Source organism: Leptinotarsa decemlineata, unplaced genomic scaffold, assembly GCF_025532065.1.
Source record: "Leptinotarsa decemlineata unplaced genomic scaffold, Ldec_3_MD MMD2_tig00001719_RagTag_RagTag, whole genome shotgun sequence".
NCBI classification, from domain to species: domain Eukaryota; kingdom Metazoa; phylum Arthropoda; class Insecta; order Coleoptera; family Chrysomelidae; genus Leptinotarsa; species Leptinotarsa decemlineata.
This window is the reverse complement of record NW_027412569.1, coordinates 5,746,932-5,772,240: the sequence shown is the minus strand read 5'-3', so window position 1 is coordinate 5,772,240 and position 25,309 is coordinate 5,746,932. Positions and strand designations below refer to the sequence as shown.

General features: G+C 33.5%; 1 protein-coding gene across 2 annotated transcripts in view; it reads left to right on the top strand.

Moving 5' to 3' along the window:
- LOC111504173 (protein BTG3) overlaps nucleotides 1–25,309 on the top strand; it is a 136,400-nt gene that overhangs the window by 87,523 nt on the left and 23,568 nt on the right. For both annotated transcript variants that reach the window (XM_023158676.2, XM_023158684.2), the window contains exon 3: nucleotides 564–752. In XM_023158676.2, the coding sequence (XP_023014444.1) occupies nucleotides 564–752 (189 nt within the window). The remainder of the gene's footprint in view (nucleotides 1–563; nucleotides 753–25,309) is intronic.

The window sequence follows — 25,309 nt, the reverse complement described above, 5'->3', positions numbered from 1 at the left end:
GAAAAACGAAATATTTATATTTGCCAGATCTGTTACTGTTGTTACGTCTTCCGCCATCTTCAATTTAACAGTTGATTTCTGTTTATTGAATAACTCGTTTAGTTTCAATTTTACACGAAAAACAGTCATTATAAAAGATGTTGAAAATCAAATTGTCTACAATTTTGCTTTGCATACATTTTGCCTAGAATCAATACCCAAAATGAGGGACTGATTTTTTATTGGGAACTTGAGTTTAGACTGCCAGTAACCGCCACCCAAAGAATTCCGAAAGAAAACTACCAGTAAACATTTTTGCGTTGTCAAATCCTAATTCGACTGGGCTGCTTATGTTTCCTAATGAATACTTTGTTGGAACGAACAAAAACTGTTCATATTTATATTCGCCAGATCTGGGAATTTATCTTGCTCAAGTGTAATGATATTCCTGACCCGTTCAGTGGATAATTATCAGAAGTGATAACATGTTTTGTACGATAAATCCTTTGTTCTACATTATCGGGGCGGTTTCGAAAGGGTGGCTGATTGTTATATGTCGTAACGATTTTTTCTTTTGTTTTCAGGTTCGAGAAGCACTGGTTCCCAAATTTACCTACGAAGGGACAAGCTTATAGATGTATAAGGGTAAATTGTGTGAGTCCGGTAGATGAAACGTTATTGATAGCTGCTAACAAATGTGGTTTCAAATACGACGATTTGAGGTTACCTACAGAAATAACAGTGTGGGTGGATCCTAATGAAGTTTGCTATAGGTGAGTCGAACTTTCTTTGTACAATTTGGGAAATTCTGTATTCGGGAGAAGACATTTTTGCGAACCGTTTTTCGATTTCGGCGTTAAAAAAATGAAGTCAATGTCCGGAAAATTTATTCTTCATTTCAGTTCTAATATGGGGAGATACTAAAGGCGCACTATCAAAATAGTCAACGCAATATTTGAAGTAAGCATTTTTCTCTACGATGATACCGTGCACAAAATATTGGGGTAGGTATTCCACAAGGTACAGTTATGGGGCCAATGTGATATTCACGTTAATGGAATTAATTTTCTGGAGAGTATTTGTGGGGACACAACTTACTCATCAATTGAATATTTTATCAAAAACAAATTTAAATCCTCCCGAGATTTGAGTTGAAAACAAATAGACTTTTATCTGAGAAATTTTTCAGGTCGAGTGGTATTCGTAAAGATTAGTTCCTGAAATATTCTCAGCTGAATGCATCCATATAATTGAATAGAACTTGATGAAAATCCATATTAAAACTCATTAATACAGTTTATTGTATGATTTTCACTATAAAGGGTTTTACAAAATCCGCGACACGTGTTTCGCTATGCAATCTTTTTCAAGCGTGACATATTTTACGCTTGAGAAAGCGTAAAAGAAAGCATTTATATCAATTATCAAATTGAGTAATGTAGGAAAATATGAAAATAGTACGTAAATGACTAAACTCGTATGTGTCAACAATATGATTTCATTGTTAAAACCTTTCGTGCCTTAATGTGAGACCGCAAAGCCGTCACCCGACTCACTTGACGCGATTAGATGCATTAACTGTACGTCGCGTATTCTTTTCGATTTCAATGAAATACTAATCAAATTATGTTAATTTTCGGGGTAGAAAGGTTTTGGCTTTCATATTCATACAAAAAATGTGAGAAACTTAAAAAATAAAATTTTTATAAACATCTATGATGTATACATTATTATACAGGGCTATTCAAATTCGTTTCTGTACATGGGGATCTCGTAAACGATAAGAGATAGAGTGTCGGTTAAATTGTGGCAAAGTTGCGTATCTTGGAGACCTATTCAATGATGTAAAAAAATTGAACATAGCTCTTTTGGCTCTGGATATATACACGAAAAAACAAAAATTGTGTTTGCCTATATCTTCTTTATTCGCAGACATATTAAAAATCTGTCCACGTTTTGCTATTGTCACTTGATGTCCATGCTATGTCCATGAATCTTTTATACAGTGTGTAATCTGACTTGGGCCACCCCCATCTGAGAAGTGGAAGTTGCTATTGTGTTTTTATTCAACTCAGTAAACCAATTTCCAGGGCCGTAATTTAAAAGGGAATAATTCACCCAATTATAATCAAATATTACCGAAATATAAAATAAAATTTAATTTCTCAGTATGAAGTGAACGTCTACGATCCAAAAACTACAAAAAATACAGGTCCGTATTTAAAAATTCATAGATCCCCATGTACAGAAACGAATTGGAATAGCCCTGTATATAAATATTTTTGAGATTTTGGATTGCTGTCAAAGTATTTTATCCTTTTTCTTCTTCTTCGAGATAGAAATAACCTACTACTGTTTTGGATTGCCAGCCTCAAACATGTATAAATATTGAATCAAATCAAAATATATTTTGTTGTCTGAATATTTTAAATATTTGATGAAATACAGTTTCTAAATACCCACGCTATTAAGAAAATCTCTAAAATAATCCTGTAAATTATAATAGGTTTCTATCAGCTAGCAAATTCATCATAAATTCCTTTTTTAAATTGAAAGTTGCTTAAGGCAATTTCCATTGCGGAATTGCCAAGTTATTCCATAAAAACCTATTTTGCAGACAATATTTTTTTAATTCACCACCCGCATGTCTACAGTAAATAAGTGGATTTTTTTAGTAATGGTTAGTCAACATCACTATGATAATTTCGGGAATGTAAACTTTCGGAAACAATATAATAGGGTGCTCGATAAAACCGGTCAAGTTTAATTGATTTTCAAACAGACATAATTCAACTTTTTCAAATGTAAAACCCTGTGTTGCATGAAATATTTGAACATTTCCCTATATTTTTTAACAGAGGTATACTATACAAAAAACAGGTATTTTACAAATTATACCAAGTTTTATTATTTGTTGTAACCACAAAAAAATGTATTTTCTTACGTTTACTTTCTCAAATTTGTTTTTCGAATATTCAAACTAATCGGTAGTATATTAGCATATGGAATGCTGGGTGTTTTATCGATATGACTGCAAAAAAATTGAGCACTTCAAAAAAATTGTTTCCTCTAAAAGCAATGGACCGAGGGAATCTTGTTGACTCACTCTGTATGTAGAGTACACAATGGGGAATGTTCCTTCTGAATAAAATCAAGTAGTTTTCATTATAGAGCTCTAAAACAACGCATTTTAAATTTATCATTTCAACCTTTTTCTTTAAAAAATTATTTAAATACTTAAAAAAGAGGAATGAAATAATGCATTCAACATTTAAAGGGATTAGTTTCTATTTCACCATTTGGCAACATCGGTTATAGCTAATAAACGACAATGAATCTGTTACCTGTATGAGACAAACAAAGATGACATATTTCAGAGGGGTGCTGTTCTGTTTTACTGATGTTCCGAGTTCCGAGACATTCTGTGACATATGACATTTTGTGCACCTAACCTATCTTCCTCTATATAAATAAATAACATAACAACTGTTGTTTATGTGGCTTGTGGAGGTGGTATTCAACTATAATTTATATTTTGCCTTAATTGTTGATTTATAAAGATAATTTTCCTTTTTTAAAGTAGAATATCCAGGTACGTATAAATTATTTCAACTTGATATAGGCGCTGGTGCCAATATATGAATTAGAAACAAATCCCTTTTGAAATTAAAACCCAACATTCGAAACATCAATTTGAATACTTTTCAAAGTGAATTTGAAAAATTCATGAATTAAACTCAACTTTATTTTGTTCAAACTTGCATTTGCTGTAATAACTCAAAATGAGAAACATTCCCCATTCCCTATCGATCAGTATATACCATGACACAGCAGAATAAATATTAATTGAGATATGGAGCTACAAACTTTTGAAAAACAATTTAATATCTTCCCAGATGACCGTTCAAACCCCCCTACCTGAAATATTACAATATTTCAGACTTGCAGAGAAATATGCATCAGGAAACCGTCCATAGTCGTTGACCATTGCTTATTGGTGCATACCTACTATAATGACTTTCATATATTCATTACTACTACTGGTGTGTTGGTTGTAAAACTGATATGCATATATTTTTAACCGGCGCGTTGAACTATAGAGTTTTATATCGTTTTGGCTTCGTGCCAGATGGGTGAATTCGCCTTCTATGAGGATTTCGAATAGTTTGTGTGTACGTTCGGTTTCCTGGTTCGGCCAATGATTAAAATACTGACTCACACAATTAACGGGAAACACATTTGTGATGAATAATATCATTTCACAACGCAGAGAGTATGGAGAGTGAATAGTCCAAGGTCACTTGTAATCAACCAGTTTCGAAAAAACCCAAAACTGAAACAATGTTTGTACTTGGAGATGAGTTCAGAACGTTTTTGTTAGAAAATCAGTTCGAATGAACTCTTATTTATTCTTATCCGTGTTATAATGCAAAATATACTCAGTTTTACACAAACTTTGTAATTTTCTTCTGGAAATAATAAAATCGATGATTATCAGTGACGGCTCGTGCATTGGAGAACAGGGGAGGCTTAAGTCATTTAGACTATACACACAGAAAAGCCCGCCGGAGGCTCGAAAATTTTTATGTTGTTGCACGCTTTGCTTAATACTAAAGTTAGGGCATGGGCATGACAATGCGTAAAAAGTGCATGAGGAGCTATGGACTTTATTTTAGTTTGTAAATCATTTAAAAGGCCGGTCATGACCGCAGCCACATCATAAGTTTGCACAATTAACTTTTGCCTAAAATTATAAGTGTCACACGTACGAATTAAAAAATTAAACAAATCGTCAGCTGTGCGCCCAGATGAAACGTCATGAAAACCCATAAAACGTTCTACCACATTACCATCTTTGACATATCTAAAAACGATTGAAAGTTGTGATGTACAGGTAATATCAGTAGTTTCATCAATTTCCCATGCAAAAAAAGGAAACACTTTCAATCTCCTTGCTTATATTTTCCTTAATAATGTATGCCACACTGTCTATAAGAAGCTCATTTTGGATGGTTTTTGAGGTGCCCGTAAAAACGCTACCGTTTGAAAAAGTGCCAAATTGTTAATCATATTTGCCCCATAACACGAGGTAAATTTTTTAAATCGGAGTAGCCTATTTTAGACCACGTTTGGTATTCGGTTTGTACGGAAAATAAAACACAGGATCAACAAAAAAGTTTTTCTCGTTTAATGAAGCCGGTTAACCAATCGCATTTATCGTACCATTTGGTTGAGGCCTTCCCAGAGTTTTAATAATGTAAAATTGATATTATCATAAGATAAAGACTTGAAATTATTTGTCAGCAACCAATCGACTATATCGTCTGATTTTTTAATTTCGTCCAACTTTTCCATAATAAATGAAAAAAAAAAACTTACCGAAAAGTGAAAACCTGAAAACGCCTTGAAATTGAAAGAAATCACTCTAAAAACACATTAAAAATATTACCAAAAAGCACTGCCTGTTTTATGCACAAATAACAAATATTATCAAGAAACACCAAAACGATTTACCGGAATATTTTTTAGTCCCGATCCGTCACGTTATCCCGTCCGGGACGTATGTCGCTGGTTGGATCGGTCTCGTGGAGCCTGTGTTTTTTTAAAGCGGTCGGAGGCTTGGCTCCCTTGCAACGTATGGCATTTATTATTTCGGGTTGATAGTTTATTCGTTATTCGTTCATTGGCGGTGCGTTTGAGTTTTGTTGATGCAGGATACAGTATGGTACGTACTACGTAGTGAGTGATAGTGTTTTTTCGGGCATGTTATGTATTTATATTAAAAATTAATGGTAAAGTAATGATAGCCAAGCATTTTTAGAAAAAAATAATTTCCCTAATTTCTACATTTTTCATTTCCCCAGAGGAAGTTATGTATGCGTTAGAGTTTTCATTATCATATATTTCTTGAACCCATAGAATCTTTATAACCGGCAAAGAATTATCTTTTGAATTATTATAATCGCGTAAGTGAATTTGTAAATAATCTTATGAGCACCATAATCCCATGCTTCGAGTTTTACAGGGTGTAATTGAATAAGTGTAAAACATTTTAAGGAGGTGATTCCTCATCGAAAAAAAGATAGGACCTTTCGTATAAAGAAATTTCATTGGAGCATCCCTTGTTAAGATACAGCCCCTTAAAGGGGGTACATAAAATTTGTATAACAATTTTTTTCACAAGCACTGAAAAAGTTGCAATATTGAAATTAACCTGACGTTTTGTACTACCAAAAAGACACTTAGCCAGTAATTTATTTGGTTTACCCCATGGTTGTAAGGGGTAGAAAACATAACCCCTAAAATTTATTTCCAATGTAACTTTTTTTCTTATTGTTTGTTTACCATTTAAAAATTTATTTCCGATAGCCTGTTTCATTCTAAACAAAAAATGTCTCCTGGGTTTTTCGCCCAAAATAAACCAGTTCGCAGCAAAACATTATTTTACGAACAACTACAGAGATACATCGTCATAAATGCGAAAATACGAAACTAATTTATCTAGTAGGTATGTATCTTAACAAGGGATGCTCCAATGAAATTTCTTTATGTGAAAAATCAAATCTTTTTTTCGACGAGGAATCACCTCCTTAAATGTTTTACACTTATTTAGTTACACCATGTATATCGTTTGACTTAGTACTTAGTACACTCAGTAATGATATGGACTTAGCTTCATACATGAACATTACAATATCATCTCTATGTTATGGCATCTTTTATTTGTGTCAACGAGACGGATTGCTTTCACCATGAACAGTTGTCATAAATTCAAAGCTATTAAAAACAACAAATTCGAATAACAAGATACCATTGTCTGAAATTTAAATTTGAATATTCGTGCAAGGATAATCTATGAACGGCAATGTTCAAGCTGCAAACGCGGCGGAGGAGTTTGTCCTTAGACATTTCACTTTCTTAATGATATTGAGCATGATTAATATTTTACCCGGAAGTGTTGATAGAACTCTTGAACAAATTATTGTTTCAATTCGCACGGGTGACAACTTTATTAAAAAATCTAACGTACACAAGCTAACATTTCTTACTTCCTATTATACTCAACAGTTATTTCAAAAAATTAAGTTTATGTTCAAATTTCGCAGGCTTCGTAGACCTCACGATCTGATCTCCACAAACTGTATTTTCAAAAAATATATCGTGACATGTTTCGCTATCACAGTCGCTTTTTAGTAGTAATCATGCTTCAGCCACCTTATTCACCAGATTTGACCCCTTGCGACTTTTTCCTGTTCCCAATATTAAAGAGGCCCATGAAAGGACGGCGTTTTGCGGCGATTGAGGAGATAAAAACGGAATCGTTGAGAGAGCTCAAGGACATTTTTCAATTCCATAGTCCCCTGATCTATACACTTGATTGAAGTTTTCTAATTTTTTCTTTGTCCCTTAAAGTAAATTTGCTCCAGCTTCTCAAAATACTGAGAATTTTTTGCTGTGACCTTATATATTATATTATATTATATATTGTAGGTTTGAGAACGGGAAGAAATTGCATGGGGCTAAATCTGGCGAATACGATGGGTGGATCGATCAATTCATAGTTCAATTGATGAAATTTTGTCTTTGCCACGATCGGCCTATGGGCGAGTGCATTGTCCTAAAGTGCCAAACAAGGCATTTTGGTTCAGCTAGGCATGATGTTACGTATAATGTGGGCAATGGTGGGAGGTCTCAAAAAGTGCGACGCTACATTTTCTTATCCATAGGTTGGTCACGTTCACATTGAGCAAAGAATGATATGATATCGAGAAAAAATGTATAAAGGAGATAGCAGCTGTACAAATATCTCAATGGCTCTTTAAATAGTTGCCCAACAACAATTTCAATCGTTATAATTAATACGTAAATTCTGTTATCGAACCTTTCCAGACTTCGCTGCATTTAATATACATTCGATTTACTCAAATGTCAACTGTTCACCTCACCCATGATTCATTCAATTTTGAAGCAGATATTGAGATTATCGGATGCAAATCAAGTCTGATGGATTTCTAGTTCGAATCTAATCTGAATCCAATTCCCTGCCGGATGACTCCCATCATTTACCTATAACATAATATTGGCAAAATACACGTTCGAGAAAATTGATAATGCCTCGGGGGGGTTTTTTTTTTCGTTTCTATAATATTCGATCGAAGAAGTTCAGAGTTCACCTTCCGAAGTGATTTTGATAGGGAGAGAAAAAAACCGGGTTCGGCAAGAAAGTGTGGGCGAACATGAATTTGCTTCTTGAGCGACTAATTTTTTTTATCACGCTTTTATTAGCTTCACCTGTATGTATGTATGTTTGTTTGTAAATCTCAAGCTCGGGATCTGTATTTGACAGAATTATCGACTTTATTGCTTGATCTATTCGAGGGCAGATGGCGCTCTACGTAACCTACTTATATAAATCGAACTCACTTTACATGTATTTCTTCATTTGAAAAAAGTATTTTTTTATTAAGAAGCGCGCCAGCTGCTTTCCTTGGGCTTGGAAGCTGATTTTCAGGCTCCCTCTCCGGAATCGGAAAATATCAATGGTCATTTTTGTATACAATACACGGCTGATTGATTCCAAAGTTTAGATAAAATAAATATAGTTTAAAAATAGTAAAAAAACACGCTTTTAAAGAACATCGAATTAAAAAGTTGAATTTTTTTTTTTCTAATAAGCTTGAAACAATAACGAACTATATTTGTTAAATTGTATCATCTTACCAGGTCTCAGGTTGATTTCGTATTTCTGTTATTTCGTTTCTCTGTTAGTTGGATGATAGATATTGTCCAAAAAATCATAGATGCCTTGATAATCAAGAGGAATGCCAGATATAAAGCTGTAACTTGAGCGAAGCTTTTGATACTGTCCATCATTACATACTACTAGGGAAGTTGTCAAATCATCTTCAAACGACATGATGGAAAAATTCTCTTTCTCAGAAAAGTCCAGTAACTCAAGGAGTGCCTCAGGGTTCTATTCTGTGATCAATTCTGTTCATCCTCTACACAAACGAACTCAAAAATGTCGAAGTTTGTGCAGCAAGTGCATATGCAGATGACACAACTTTTCTAGTGAAAGGTGAAGATGAAAGTGAACTATGACAACTAACAGAGCTAGCTCTATATCTGTATGTACTAAAAACCAAATCGGAAGGCACAAATAAGTGATTCGAGTGAGAAGTTCAATTCAGGAGAGTGAAAACAATTTCGACACACCAAACAGTTAATACAGTCCTATTATGCAAACTTTCATAGTATAACGATGTATGGAAATCATTTTGTGGGGTACAGGTTCTGAAGGAAACAAGATATTCGTCCAGCAAAAAAAGCATCAGAACTCTATGTGGACTTGGATAGCAGCAAAGGTGCTTTTCGCCAACAAAGAATACATACCATTCCCAGGGTGTTTACCTACATATAGCTGACTGAGATACATTCATGAGAATTTCTCAAAAATTAACACACGAAATTCCTTTTGGTCCATTTTCTTCAAATTAACAGAAGTTGCCTCACTCAAAATGTTTTATCCCACAAACTAATAGTCCGACAGCTGTGAAATTCGTACACGTGTCTTTTGAAGGTTAGGGTTAACTAATAATCATATGGATTTAATATCAGTAGCGCCATCTGTGAGATAGCCTAAGAACTTATCAGCTCATCTTATATTCCTAATACCTATTTTTTTTTTTATTGAATCGATTCCATTTTCTGTTCAAGATTGAGTTGAATAGAAAATCGCCGGGTGAGATGAAAAAATTTCAATTTTGACTGTCGTAATTCTAGCAGAACATTTCATTTTATTATATGTACTTTTATACTGGGTCACGAGATCCTATTTTTTGGAACTTTTGTCCAAGGGCACCGAAAATTATTATCCAGGCCTCATTCGATTCGGAATGACCTCTAGCAATTTTTTGAAAAATTTTAAGGGGGGCTAGAAAAAATTGCAAAAGTTATAAACAATTTAGTGAAAAAAAGGGGGTTTGGTTTTTTGCAAATATCACGGAAAATTTTAAAGATATCCGAAATTTGAAAAAAGATCCCTGAAGAGAAGGAAATTTACTATAAAAAAAAAAGTTCAACTTCCAGGAACTCTATCACTAATATTTATAATAAGCAGTAAGCAGTAAGATCCATAAAAATGATTTTTCATAATTTTTAGCTCTATTTGTTTAAAAAATTGTTATTAACAAATGTAAATAATGATAATTTTCATTTCTCTTTAACATTCTGCATTTTTTTTATTTATATCATCTTTGTTCATTTAATAAACAATGTTTTAAACCAATTAATTTTTACCATATATATTTTTTTTTAATAATACCAAAAAAAAAACAAAAACAACCAAGTCTCACTTTTTGTGTGAATAAAGAAAAATATACAATAATTTGTAAAAATAGAGAAACATTTTTTTTACACAAAAAGTGTTTAAAAAATATTTATCGTAAAAATCAATTTGTTTAAAACAATTTGTTTATCAAATAAATACAGAAAATATAAATTAATAAAAAAAAATCAGAATATCAAAGACAAATAGAAATTATTTAAAAAAATCGTTTCTCTATATTTAATTAGAAAAAATAAATTGTTAATCAACAAATGCGTTTTCAAGCAATAAAAAATATTTGAGAAACTTTATGTTTTTAAAAATCATAATATTCATCACTGATAAAAATCCACCCAAAAAAAATTTCAAATATCTAATAAACAATACATTTGTGTATAACAATTTTATAAATGATTTTTCATCAGTTTTCATTTTTATGTTACTTTAAATAATAAGAATATGAATAAATTATATGAATGAATATTAAACAAACATTTTTCATTGCTTTAATTGAATTTTTCACTTTTTAACGTCTTTGATTATTTATAACAAAGTGGAAAATCAAAACTTTTCAATTTTTGCAACGGGAAACTTTTATGAAAGATTTCAAAAAAAGCTCCAAGAAGTGAACAAAATTTGAGGTTTTTAGTTTTATAATTATCAGGGTTTTTATGGAAATTTAAAACTAGTAAAAATTAGTTAATTAACTAAAGTATATCTAATAAAATAATCACGGGAAAAAATTCTTTTCGTTTATTCAAGTGTCTAGATCTAGAAGGTACGTGATTTTTTTTCTCAATAATGATATTTATTGGGTTGAAATAATTTTTATTGTCAAAGGTCAGTATGGGTCAGCTCGTGCGGGACGCGCAACCCCCCGCTTTTTTTACTAAATTGTTTATAACTTTTGCAATTTCTTCGAACCCTTTTAAAATTTTTCAGACTATGTAGGACACCTTATCTAACAAAATAACTACTCGTAAGATCTACGTTTCCTGTCTTGCGGCGTGCGAGCAAATAGTTTCTTGGCAACTTGATGAAATTTTAATTGTTTTCGAAATGCTGGTGTTACTTTCAACCTTTCTCTATTAATCCGGTCAATCTAGACATGGGAAGGTACATAAATTTATAAAAAGCTACAAACGCATGTAATTGTTCAAAACATAGTTAAAAATAAGATTTTGAAATTCCGAATGATTGCGATGCCTGGAAAAAAATTAATTTGAGGTCAAAGGTCAACAATCTCGAAAAAAATTGGTTTTGCGCGATTTTCAGGAAAACGGTAAGTTTTATCATAAAATAACCTCAGATAAAAATTGTAGATCATAAAATTCTCTACAAAAAATTTATCAATCCTTTTTTTTATTAGAGCCACCGTTTCTGAGATACAAATCAAAAAGTTTTAATCGTCATTATATGCACACGTTTCCACGCCACCTATGAGGTAGTGTACTTAGCGCGTTTTTAACGCGGTTTCCCCAGTAGGCCTATTCCACATGTCTGTTGTGATTCTGTCAAATTGAAAACTTGCATAATAAAATATATTAGGAAGGGTTGGAAATTATAAAAGCGATTGAAATTAAAAAAATGTAAAAATTTATTCATCTGAATCATAACCTTCAAATACTTCTTCTTGTCGTTCTTCTTCTTGGTCTTCTTCTTCTTCTTCTTGATGTTCATCATAGGTGTAAGTAACCTGCGTCAAGAGTGATGTATCGCATGTTTCCTCGTTGGTATCAAATGAATCCTCCACTATTGGTGATTAAGCATTAGAACATGACTGGCCTTGACAATGTGTACATGCCAGAGAACACAACAGTCCAACTTTTTTAAAACCACATTTAGCGCTGCATCCCTTTTTACAGTTGAAAAAAATTGTGTTCAGCAGTTTTTCCGGCGCAGGTGGGAGTAAAGTCTGAATAGGTTCTAATGCATTGTCGACCAACTTCCAACCCCAGTCTTTTGGGTCTAGCTGATAACCAAGCCACACTTGAACTTGGTAATATACCCGGAAAAGATGTCGATGAGCAGCAACTGAGGTTGGAGGAAGACAAGTTTTTTACGAAACATGCATATCGATACTTATCTAAGCAGGTGTTTTTTTTCGGAGCTTTGTACATAGAAAGAAGAAACTGAATCCCGTTGGTGATAATTTCTTGTTGAGTCGAATTACTTTTTTTGAAAACTTCAGCACATTGAACTAAATCTTGTTTTTCAAACATTTTGAAGGCTGTTGCTTTACCCCTCCTGTAAAATGCAGACGTCGTATCACAGCCAGTTATTGCGTCTAAAAATAGTACATGATTTTGACTCTTTGCAAAAGTAGATAAACTTTTTGACGAATATATTTCGGTTTGACTTTGAGCTTTTCCTGGCTTTATAAAGAAAATAGTTTTTTCAGGTGGAGTTCGAGCAGTAAGAAGTACGAGTAAGTCTACATCTTCACCAACAACAATAGTTGTATTTGTCAAATTAAATTGCTCTATAGCTGTTTCAATAATCAGTATGTCGATATCATTATTAGCCTGTTCAACCAATATATTTTTGCCTATAAACTTATCCTTCAACATTGAAATGAACCGAGATTACCGATTACAACTTTTTGACTCGTCATATCTCAGAAACGGTGGCTCTAAGAAAAAAAGTATTGATACATTTTTTGTAGAGAATTTTATAATCTGCAATTTTTTATCTAAGGTTATTTTATGATAAAACTTACCGTTTTCCTGAAAATCGCGAAAAAACATATTTTTTTGAGATTTTTGACCTTTGACCTCGAATATTTTTTTTCCAGGCATCGCAATCATTCGGAATTTTAAAATTTCATTTTTAACTATGTTTTGAACAATTACACGCATTTGCAGCTTGTTGTGAGTTTATGTACCTTCACTCTTATTTTTTAGTCTAATTTGACCGGACTATATATGATACGACAGATGCTGGATGATTAACAAACCGCTTTCTATGTGAACGTTCTCAGAAGTTGACGTGGGTTTAATGTGGATTGAATTTACTGCATGGGATGTGTTTTGATGGGTTATTTCATGTGAAACCAAACCGAGATTGAAATCAAATTCATATTGAACCAAATTTCCATATCGAAGTGGTTTTCGCGGTTTATGGAGCAACAACATATTTTTCTTTAGTTTCCGAAATCAGTATACTGTTCTGTAAACAGTCTGTTGGTATATTCCATTCACATGATTGGAATCGATTCACATTGTTTTCAGATGTTTTATTTTTTTAATTCTTGTACATCAATAATATTTTGTTGTAAGAATTCTAAAAACGTATTGTGAAAGGTCATTGAAAATTCCCGTGTCGAAGATTGGAAAGATTTCCAATGTCTATACGAATGAAGAAGAAACATCCTCACATAAAATTTCGAGATTTCCCTTGTACGAGGACTGCCCATAAAATAGGGTGAATGTTGAACTATCCTGGGCTACGTACATTTGATTGACGATTTTTTTGTGTTGGTACACTCCTTTCGAATATATATCCACAGTTTCAGCTATTTAACATGTTTATTTTGGCGGTGAGGGGCATAAAAGTTTGAAGTATTCAACGTGTTCGACGATTTTCTGCTGTCGAAAAAAAGGAATCGAAGAATTTTGATGGTATTTGTATTTTTAATTGTTCAACGAAAAATTAAACAAAAAGTCTACTGTGAAAACCACTGACGACAAACATTAATAAAGTCATACTAGTTGTAAGGTTAGTTTCCTGTTGATTACGAAAAATGAGGTGGTGGTGAGTTTAGTTTGTATTTTACTGAAGCTCAGGGAAGGGCCACATATTTTTATCATTTGTTTCTCGGAAATTGCGACTTCGAATCCCAAAATTTCGAGTTTAATCTGGAAATTTCGAATTTGATCTAGAAATTACGAGTTTTCAACTCGAAATTACGACTTTAAACTTCAAAATTACGACTTTAAACTCGAAATTTCGACTTTATATCTAGACTACAACCACCTTCAAACAAATAAACTCGAAATTTATACTTTGATCTCGAAATTTCGACTTCAATATCGTAATTTCAAAATTACGAGATTAAAGTCAAAATTTCAAGTTTGAAGTACCTAATAATGTCGAGTTGAAAAGTCGTAATTTCGATTTTAAAGTCGTAATTTCGATTTTAAAGTCATAATTTCGATTTTAAAGTCATAATTTCGAAATTTCGATTTCAAACTCGAAATTACGAGTTTAAACTCAAAATTACGAGTTTAAACTCAAAATTACGAGTTTAAACTCAAAATTACGACTTTTTAACTCGAAATTACGTCTTTTTATAATTAATTCGAAATTACGATTTTTTAACTCGAAATTACCTACTACTTTTTAACTTGAAATTAAGACTTCAAACTCAAAATTACGACTTTTTAATTAACTCGAAATTACGACTTTGAAATCGACATTTCGACTCGAAATTACAACCTTTTTTAACTCGAAATTACTTTTTAACTCGAAATTACGACTTTAGACTCAAAATTTCGAGTTCAAACTCAAAATTACGGCTTTTTAACTCGAAATTACCACCTTTTTAACTCAAAATTACGAGTTTTCAACTCGAGAATACGATTTTAAACTCGAAATTACGACTTTTTAACGCGAAATTACGACTTCAAAATCGACATATCAACTTTTGACTCGAAATTACAACTTTTTAACTCGAAATACGACTTTAATCTAGTGAATTCCAAATTACGAATTTAGTCTCGTAATTTAGAAGTTACGAGGTTGAAGTAGAAATTTCTGGTTTAAAGTAATAATTTTGAGTTAAAAAGTCGTAATTTGGAGTTTGAAGTTTCAAGATTAAATTTGTAATTTCGAGATTAAAGTTGAAATTTCGAGTTTTAAAGTCGTTATTTGATTGGTTTCAGGTTCCGGTTAGGTTTTCTTTTCTGAGCATTTTTTGACACCACAACTTTTTTGGTCGAAAAAATATTTCTCATATACCTGATATTGAATCTTTTTTGTGTGAAATTTTTTTATTTTCTGTTATCGGTTGTTGCAGTTGTGGCCATAACTAATTTCGAAATTGGACGAAGGGGCGCTACAGTGAATTTAAACTGAAATGACAACACAGAATGTATACCTATGTACGAGCGAGTAAAACTATATAGTCTCTTTTGTAGCATTTTGGCAAAATGAATGTGATGTAGAATTTAACCTAACTATATGTCCTCAAATATTCATTTTGCCATAATTAAACAGAAATTCATTATATAACAGTTTTGTTATTTGAGAACCAATGAGATTACAGTATTTTTAATTTAATTTTTATAAACATTGGAGAAAATATATGCCTCTTAGGCAAAATTGGAAACCCATTACAAACAGTCTAATTATAATGTTCTTGTTTAAAATATACAAACTGGCATAAGCAGGCTCCCGCCAAGGGCCTATCTTCTCATTAAAACCACGTTTCGTCAAATCCGCTCGCCGAACATTCTGGAAAGGACATCAAAGAGCCGGTAAATAATTAAAACGGATAAGTGTTTGTTCGTGTAGAGTGTAGACCAAAGCGAAGAGAATATAAAAACGACCTTTCAGCCATGTGGTGCCTGATTACATCGATGACTTTGTGGAATGAGTCATAGTTTCCGGTTCGTTTGGTGAATCTTGATGTTTTGTTGAAATTTGTAAAGAAACTGAGTAATTTCGGGTCTGGTGCGGTTTGGATAGTTACGGTTGAAATTAATAAATCCATTTACCAACATGACTGTCACTTCTGTTTTCAGTTTCTCAACTTCAAGACCGCGACAACCAGTTGATTCACTGTCTTACTTTCTATTTCGGTAAGAAAAGTAAAATGGTAGGCAGGTAATGAAACAAAGGAAGATACATCTTATCTGAATGTTATTAAGCTAATAATCGCACGTTGGAAGATAAGACCTCTTTAATCTTTGGCTTATAAAGGGTTGTTGTTCGTAGGGGAGCAACACCTGGTTTATACGAGTTTTTCTTGTTAGTTATTGGTGTTCAGTTCCCCAACTACGAAATTTTCGTATTGTTGCTGCATTCGAATAAAATTCGGATGAGGATTTATCGATTCTGTCAGTATCTTCAACTTCTGCTCGTTTCCTGGCGGAGTACACATTAGGACGAAAGAGGATGAAAACTATCGCTCGCGAAGAAGTACAATCTCCGTTACGATTGAGCCTTCTCATCGTCTTTTAACGCGCAAGTAGTAGGCAGAAACATACCTTTGTAAATTTTCGAGGAAAACTACGGAAATTATACTCAAATTTATGCCCTTGCTTGTTATATTTCCTTTGTTTGTTTTTGATAGTGTGTTCAGTAGCTGCATAATTTTCAAATGTTCTTTTTTAATGCGTCACATTGTAAAAGATGTTTCAACTTATTATTTTCTAATTTAAATGTCGATAACACCTTTTATACTGAAACTAACCCTAATTTGATGCAACTAGTGATTGGTTTTTGGACTCAGACTCTGCAAAATAACTGATGGGATATACTGTCCAATTGAACTTCATTTCACTGCTACACTGGCAATACATCCTTAATAACATTTAAACTTCAAGCTGATATTCAGATATTTATCGCCTTATTAGATCACTTTGCACCGCACTGTCAACTAGACTTCTGCGCCGATATGCGTGTTGCTAGTGTTTATATATGGCAATGGAAGCCCTCCGCCAAGTTTTTTTTCAGGGGATGATTTACAACAATATATTCAAGAATTATTTTATAAAATGGTTCAACTGATTGAAAATCTGTTTATAATATATCACGATAATTCCAACATTAGAAGTAACGTTTTCTGATGTTGCCTCGACTCACGTTTTGCAATAAACATCGCGGACAACCTTCTTGAAACTAAAAAGGTAGAAACACATACGAGGTGAGAACATTGAAAAAAATGGAGATACAGAAACGCGACTACATTCCAAAATACTGCTTGTTGGTTGTTACTTTTACTATACATTATCATTACTGTCGTATTAACTCTAATAAACATAACGTACTATTACACCCAGATATTTCCTTTATCAATAACTCGTCAGTAGTTTTTATTTTTGTAAGGCCAATGAATTAAGTTATAATAACAACAATGAATGTTGCTAGATAGCTGGTTTTATCTGTACCATCCGGTAAAATTGCAATTGAGTAAAATCCTTGTGTGAGTGTATCGACACCGCATATCAGCTGTTGATAATGATAATTGGTCGGGCTTCGATGGCGAATGCGAAAAATGATTAGCTCGTATGGTTTTTATCTTATCATTACGAGGTTTTCGATTTCTTAAGTTTGTTCTTCGAAAGCTGACGGTCAAATTTCTCAAAAATCCAGACACATTATCGTCTTATCAAGTACTTTCTTGGTTTTTTCTCATTTTGTCTTCAATCGAGGACCGCCTGCCCGGTACTGACGATGCCCAATAGGCTGAAACAGCTGTCTACCGGTGGCTCTTGAATTGAAATCAATATGGGAATGATCAAAAAGTACTTATCTATTCATTTTTTTATTTTCATAGTATATATATATATATATATACAGTGTGACCCATTTAAAATGGAACCACCCCTGTAGAATGTGCATTTTTCAATCAATCTCAATTTTTTTTAATTGAAATATTAAGCATGAAAAACTGTATCTTGACACTAACTTTCACAATTTTAGTTTCATTTCCAAGGCACTCTATGGTTTTTTTTGTTTGTCAAAAACGGCAAAAGTTTATTAGGCAATTTTTGTTTTCAAATTTGACTACACCACTGGATTCGTAGTCGTTATAAATCAAAACTGTCAAATTTTCATTAAAAAATATTTGTTAACAACGAAGTTACAACAACTTCAATTTTGGAAACAAAGTATTTGTTTGTAATTTTTATTCAGATTATAGACATATTTGAGATCTGACAACACTGTCATCACCAAGTAGAACACCAGTGAATTTGTACAGTGAAAATCCGAAGTCAACAGCTCAATGCGTTCTACAGTTATAACTCCTGAAAATATGGTAATGTGAGAGATTTGTGGTGCGAGCGTTTTGTAATAAAAATCTGACTACGCCACTGGATTTGTGGATAATATTCCCTTAAAATCATTCATTTGAGTGTAGGTTACGAGAAGTGTATTCTAGAATAACAGAAAATTGAAAATTCATTTTCAAGTTATGCAGTACTTAGTACATTCTTCCGCATAGCCGCTAAAATCAAATTGATTTAAAGCATGGAAATCATTTATTCAATAATAAAACAGAGAGCAGGACAAAAATTGTTCCCTGTAAATTCTTCATAACTCAGCTAAAAGAATCTTTTAGAGGAGATATCAATAATTTGAGGAAGCTGAACTCATTATGCAAAGGTTTTATAATAAATCAACAGTAGGCTGTGATTTTGACAGTTAATCATAAATAAAATAATAGTTGTTAGTTACGTGCATTTAATAATGGCTTTGCAATTATCATTAGAAGAAAGAATTGAAATTGTGAGAATTTCTGGGGACAATTATCATAGTGAAAGAGAAGCAGCTAGGATATTTAATCACAGACATCCAAATCGACTTCCCATTGACAGAAGCACCGTCAGTAAAATTAACAAAACATTTAAAGAAACCGGTGCAGTCAGCAAACATATTTTAAAAAATAATCACCGAAGAAGAAATTTAAACGAAGGTGCTGTTTTAGATTATTTTAGAAACCACCCAAACAGAAGTTTACGAGTCGCCAGTTTGGATTTAAACTTACCGAGAGAGACTATTCGACGATGTCTTAAACAAAACAAAATGAGAGCATTTAAACCTAAATTTCTTCACTCTTTAAAGGCAGGTGATGAAGTGAAACGTATAGAATTTTGTTTGTGGGCACAAGGCGAGTACCTGAATACAAAAAATTTTTTAAACTGCATAATGTTTAGTGATGAAGCTTCTTTCAGCACCAATGGGGTAGTTTCATCGCAAAATGCTCGGTATTGGGCTACGGAAAATCCGCACTGAATCATAAATTGTAAAAGTCAATATTCCGAAAAAGTTAACGTTTGGTGTGGTATAGTACAAAATAGAATAATAGGTCCATATTTTTTTGATGGAAACATAAACGGGCAAAATTTTTTGGAATTTCTAAATAACCAATTATCGGACGAAATAGATGAAATGCCTCTTGCGGAACAACTAAATTTATATTTTCAGCTCGACGGCTGTTCCGTGCACAATTCGAGGATTGTTAAAGAGTGGCTAAATAACCAGTTTCCAAATCATTGGATAGGACGAGTTAGTGACTTAATTGAATGGCCACCTAGATCGCCTGATCTAACAATATTAGACTTTTTTCTGTGGGGTATTCTGACACAAAAAGTATACAGAACAAGACCAACGAATCGAGCTGAACTCATGCAAAGGATACGACAAGCTTGTGCCGAAATTACAGTTCAACAAATAAGAAATAGTGTAAACAATATTCGGAAGAGATACGATAAATGTATTGAACTTAATGGAGGTTTGGTAGAAGCCACAAAAATTTGAATGTTTAGTTTTAAATCAATGTTTATTTTAGTATCAGTTTTTTCTTAATGGCAATTAATTGTTGAATATATACTTTGAAACTTGTTTGTATACATTTTGTTTTCATCAGCTATAGAAGAAGGTAGAGTAAGTTCAGAATCTCATAAAATGTGATTTTCCAGGTGCGCTGTTACAAAAGTACTATTATTTATTATTGGGAAACTTCCAAAAAGCTTACAAGTATGACCATTAATACTTCAAGATTCTATCAAGATTTGGTAAAAGCGCAATTGGGAGATCCCATGACATGAGATTCTGAACTTGGTCTACTACTGCGTAACTTGAAAATGAACTTTTAATTTTCTGTTATTCAATTATTCAATTTTTATTTTAATTTTCACTTCTCGTAACCTACACTCAAATGAATGATTTTAAGGGAATATTATCCACAAATCCAGTGGCGTAGTCAGATTTTTATTACAAAACGCTTGCACCACAAATCTCTCACATTACCATATTTTCAGGAGTTATAACTGTAGAACGCATTGAGCTGTTGACTTCGGATTTTCACTGTACAAATTCACTGGTGTTCTACTTGGTGATGACAGTGTTGTCAGATCTCAAATATGTCTATAATCTGAATAAAAATTACAAACAAATACTTTGTTTCCAAAATTGAAGTTGTTGTAACTTCGTTGTTAACAAATATTTTTTAATGAAAATTTGACAGTTTTGATTTATAACGACTACGAATCCAGTGGTGTAGTCAAATTTGAAAACAAAAATTGCCTAATAAACTTTTGCCGTTTTTGACAAACAAAAAAAACCATAGAGTGCCTTGGAAATGAAACTAAAATTGTGAAAGTTAGTGTCAAAATACAGTTTTTCATGCTTAATATTTCAATAAAAAAAAATTGACATTGATTGAAAAATGCACATTTTACAGGGGTGGTTCCATTTTAAATGGGTCACACTGTATATATATATATATATATATATATATATATATATATATATATATATATATAACTTAACTCAGGTACTTTAGGTAAATTTGCCTGTATTTGTTCTGCATCAGGTACTCTTCTTCGTGTTAGATCTTCTCTAGGAATGTGTATGGTTTTGTTTAATATATTGAATGTGAGATCTTGTTGTGTTCTGATTTGTACTTGTTCCTCGATAAGTGATTTATGACTGTTGAATTTATGGATGTTCAAGTTTTTCCAAATGTCCATGCGGTTTCCCTTGTTGATTCGTTTTATTAGTTTTATGTTCTCTGGTGGGGGGAAATTATGTTTGTTTTGTATGGCGTGTGTTGCAAGGTTTGATTTATATACTGTTGGATTTATGTATGCCTTTTTGTGCTCATTGTACCTTTGGACCTTTGCTTACTGTTGTCTTCGATTACCATGGCGTAGTGCATAAGGAGTTCTTGCCTCATGGTCGTACGGTCAATAAGAAGTAGTATCTTGAAGTTATGCGCCGCTTGCGAGAAGCAATACGAAGAAAACGTCCGGTGTTGCGGAAAAACAATTTATGACTTTTGTATCACGATATTGCACCTGCTCACTCGTCGTTGCTTGCTCGTAATTTCCACCGTAATCATGCCTCAGCCACCGTATTCACCAGATTTGCGCCCATGCGACTTCTTCGTGTTACCAAAATTGAAGGAACCCATGAAAGGACGACGTTTTGCGAATATTGTGGAGATAATGCGAATATTGTGGAGATAAAAACACGAGCGTATTATCTCTGAAGGGGACTTCTTTGAAAGGGACAAAATATAAATTTATAAATACAATATTTTTCGAGAAAAATGAAATTTCTCCGTATTTTTGAACAGACACCGTACGTGTTTATAGTAGAGAAAAAAAAATTAAAATTATATAAAATAAGCAAGTACGGACAGATCAACATAAAGTAGATAATATATCAGCACTGATATACAGTGCATGTCTTTAATGCCCCCCCTTTATTTTTTGAACGGGTCAACTCAAAAAACTGAAATTTGGGATAATGAAATTAAGGCATGAATTGGAATTGGGTTGTTGGAATTGCCATATGGCAGATAAAAAAGGAATATTTCTAGAAATATCGATATTAATGTGTTTGTCTTCAGGAAATTATTAAATGTTCCGCCATTTTATAGTAGGTGAAGATATTGACTTCATATTCTAGGGTTGTGAAGTATTCGTCAGTAGCTTCAAAATGATGTGTCACAAGACCCCCCTTTCCATTTAATTTTTTTTCAGATAGCGCCCAGTCGCCATTTTGAAAGTACTCATGCATTAATTTCATTAGGTATCCCAAATTTAAATTTTTTGAGTTGACCCGTTCAAAAAATAAAAGGGGGGACATTAAAGAAATGCACTGTATACGATATTGGTTAAATTAGACAAAAAATGTACCTGCATTGTAAATGCAAGAGTGCCGCCATGTTTTGACTTCAGATTCGTGATAAGCAGACAAAAATAAGCAAATCCATTAAAATTTATTAGAAATGAGAGCGCGAGCTGCATAACAGAATAATTGTCAAAGTATGTTTTGCCTACCAGAAAAGTCGTACATTTAGTAATTCACAGCTACAATCATGTGGTGATTTGACGTGCATTATGTCAAGGACGAGAAGTTTATAAAACAAAAGATATCATGATGTATTTAGTTGATCCGTTAAAACGACGCCAGATTTTGTTGAAAACTGTTTTGTCCATCAAACATTAGATTTCATCATCGTCGATAAGTGTTGACCTTTATGAAAGTACGTTATTTAGAGGAGTTGACAAATTGGGTTTATTCAAGATTGCCGATTCAATTTCGAAATTAGGTATTTTGGTGCCCGGAAAAAGTCACTATTTTCAAATGAAAGCATTCAAATTGAATGAATTTTCAATAATGCTATACATGTTTAATCTAACACCTGCCTACTTGTATAACTCTCGTTCTTGATGGTGTCAGCATTCCAAATGTAAAAAGATATAATAAAAATTTCGAATTTTTTGCAGTTCAATCAATCAAAAGAGATCATTTTGTTTTAAATGGCTCAGTAGCAAACGCTGTTCGTTTTCGATTCCATACCACCCGGTAAATGGATGTATGACTATCTCTCGACGAAATTGAAGTGTAAATGTGTCAAGGAGCCCTGCTGCGGCCTTTATACATTTTTACCTAAAGAAGTTTTTATGATTGTATCAGAACCAGCGTTTCTAACGTTATTGTTTCATGCTTCAAAACCTCTCCTTGAGAATTACCATACCTACAAATTTTTTTAGCATCTTCATAAAAACGTAAATCTCGTAATAACGCGAAGATGAAGAAACCAGTTACTGCTTGGACTTCGATATACCAGGTGAAATAGGTCACCTGCGATATTTTTTTTGTATGAATATAATTCAATCGCGGACTTGGTCTTCAGTATCGATTTGATTGTAACGATTCAACCTTGACATGAGTATTGCCACCTTTTTTCATCAGTTTCATTCAGGAATTTTTTTCATATCATTTTGTACTGAGTCCGGACTCTTATGAAATAGAGGCAAGTTTAAAAATTGTTTGTTGTCTGGGGAACCAGTAAAATTAATACAATAAATATATATTACAAAATAATGCATAATGTTTTATATAGGGTCTTTCATTAGGCGCGTTCTATCTTTAAATTTAAATAAAACCAAGTGTGTGTGACATATCATCGAAATTTTTTATTCGTATGAAAGACCTGTTGATAAATGACATAAAAAGAAATCAGACAAAACAATATAAAGAACGAAATACCATATGTTCATGTCGGATCAATGCTAGAGATCGTCGATCAACTTTTAAAAGCATGCAAAAAACATAAACTGTTTTAAACATTTGACAAAATATACTCAGAATATCCACTTTCAGGAAATAATTCAGGAGGCGAGCATTTTTCTTAGTTCCAATCTGACAAAGTTCTTCTACTTTTAACAAAGTAAGGCGCTCTAGCTCTTTTGGATTATTTTTGTGCTCATCTCTTAACGGTACCCAAAATTCATTTGTTTTTTTTTGTATTGCTTGCATTAACAAGGAATCCTTGTAACATTTAAATGAAAGATTTGTACAGCCGATCGTACAACGACATTTTTTGTACAAGCACGAACTCTTCTCGACTTGCTTGACAACTTCACTGAACTACAAACTGGTCTGAGAAACAGTGTCTGTTTTCAATCAGCTGACGTCTTGGCATGTGTGCGTCAGCGCCACCAACTGTGAGTTTAAAAAGCACTAAACACAGCGCGCTATATTCGAAAATAGGTCAAAAAATATGAGAGTAAAATCTACTATGTGACAAAACTCTGAGCCAACCCCGCGCTTATGACTGACCGTATATTTTAAGGAATCCGTTCCCCCCCTGAACGAGTCACGTAGTATGGGTACGTTCCCTTATGTGTAGAATATAACATAGTTCAGATGTCCGCCATGCCTTCTGTGGGTGGAACGCATTCGAAACATACAATTTTCCATGCCTCACGCGCATAAATCAGGTTATGTTGGCTTTGAAAACCGCTGAGGTTTGTGACTTATTCGCATACACCCCTCAAGAAAAAGTCTAACGGGGTCAAATCGCAGGATCTCAGTGGCCAGTTCACATGACCATGCCCTCGAATCGCTCGTGCAGAATATCAAGTGTGGCATGAGATGTGTGGCACGTAGAGCCGTCCTTTCGAAACCGCATGTCGTTGGTATCCAGATCATCCAATTCAGGCAAAAAAAGTTGGTAATCATCGACCTTGAGTGCTCTCCATTGACATTGATGGCCTGACCAACGCAACGTCGTTTTCAAAAAAAGATGGACCGATGACGCCGCCAGCCCAAAATCCACACCAAACATTTACTTTTTCGGGATGCATTGGACTATTAGATCTCATGTGGATTGGTATCGTCCCAAATTCGACAACTTTATTCACGTAGCCACTCATCCAGAAATGGGCCTCATTGCTGAAGATTACATTTCGATGAAAATTAGGTTTAGTTGTCAACTGCTCCAGAACCGATTCAGCGAACACACGTCGTTGTCTATGGTCGTTTACCTTCAGTTCCTGGTTCAGTTGAATTTTGTACGGGTGTATACCCAAGTTACGACGCAAAATTCGCTAAGTTGCGGTCTGCGAAAGGCCGACTTCTTGTGAGCGACGCCAAATCGACTGCCTCGGATTCATCAGCACACTCTCACAGACAGCGCCAATGTTTTCGGCAGATATCGCGTTTTTTGGACGTACGGGTATTGGTCGATCGTTTTCTGAACCAGTGGACATCCACCACATTGCGAATAGTCCTCTCGGTGGGTTGATCATGGTGACCGTAAAATAGACGAAGCGCGCGGTACGTTGCCCGAACAGAACATCCATTTGGATAAAACAATCTTATTATTCGCACGTGTTAATGATATATCCGTCCATGGCGATTGAGCAAAACAGACCGAATAAATGATAACTAATTTCACAGGTGTCCCTATTGGAAGACCCTATATAAGCGACGGAACACATCTGAGTAAATAATAAGGAACATCGGGTTTGATCT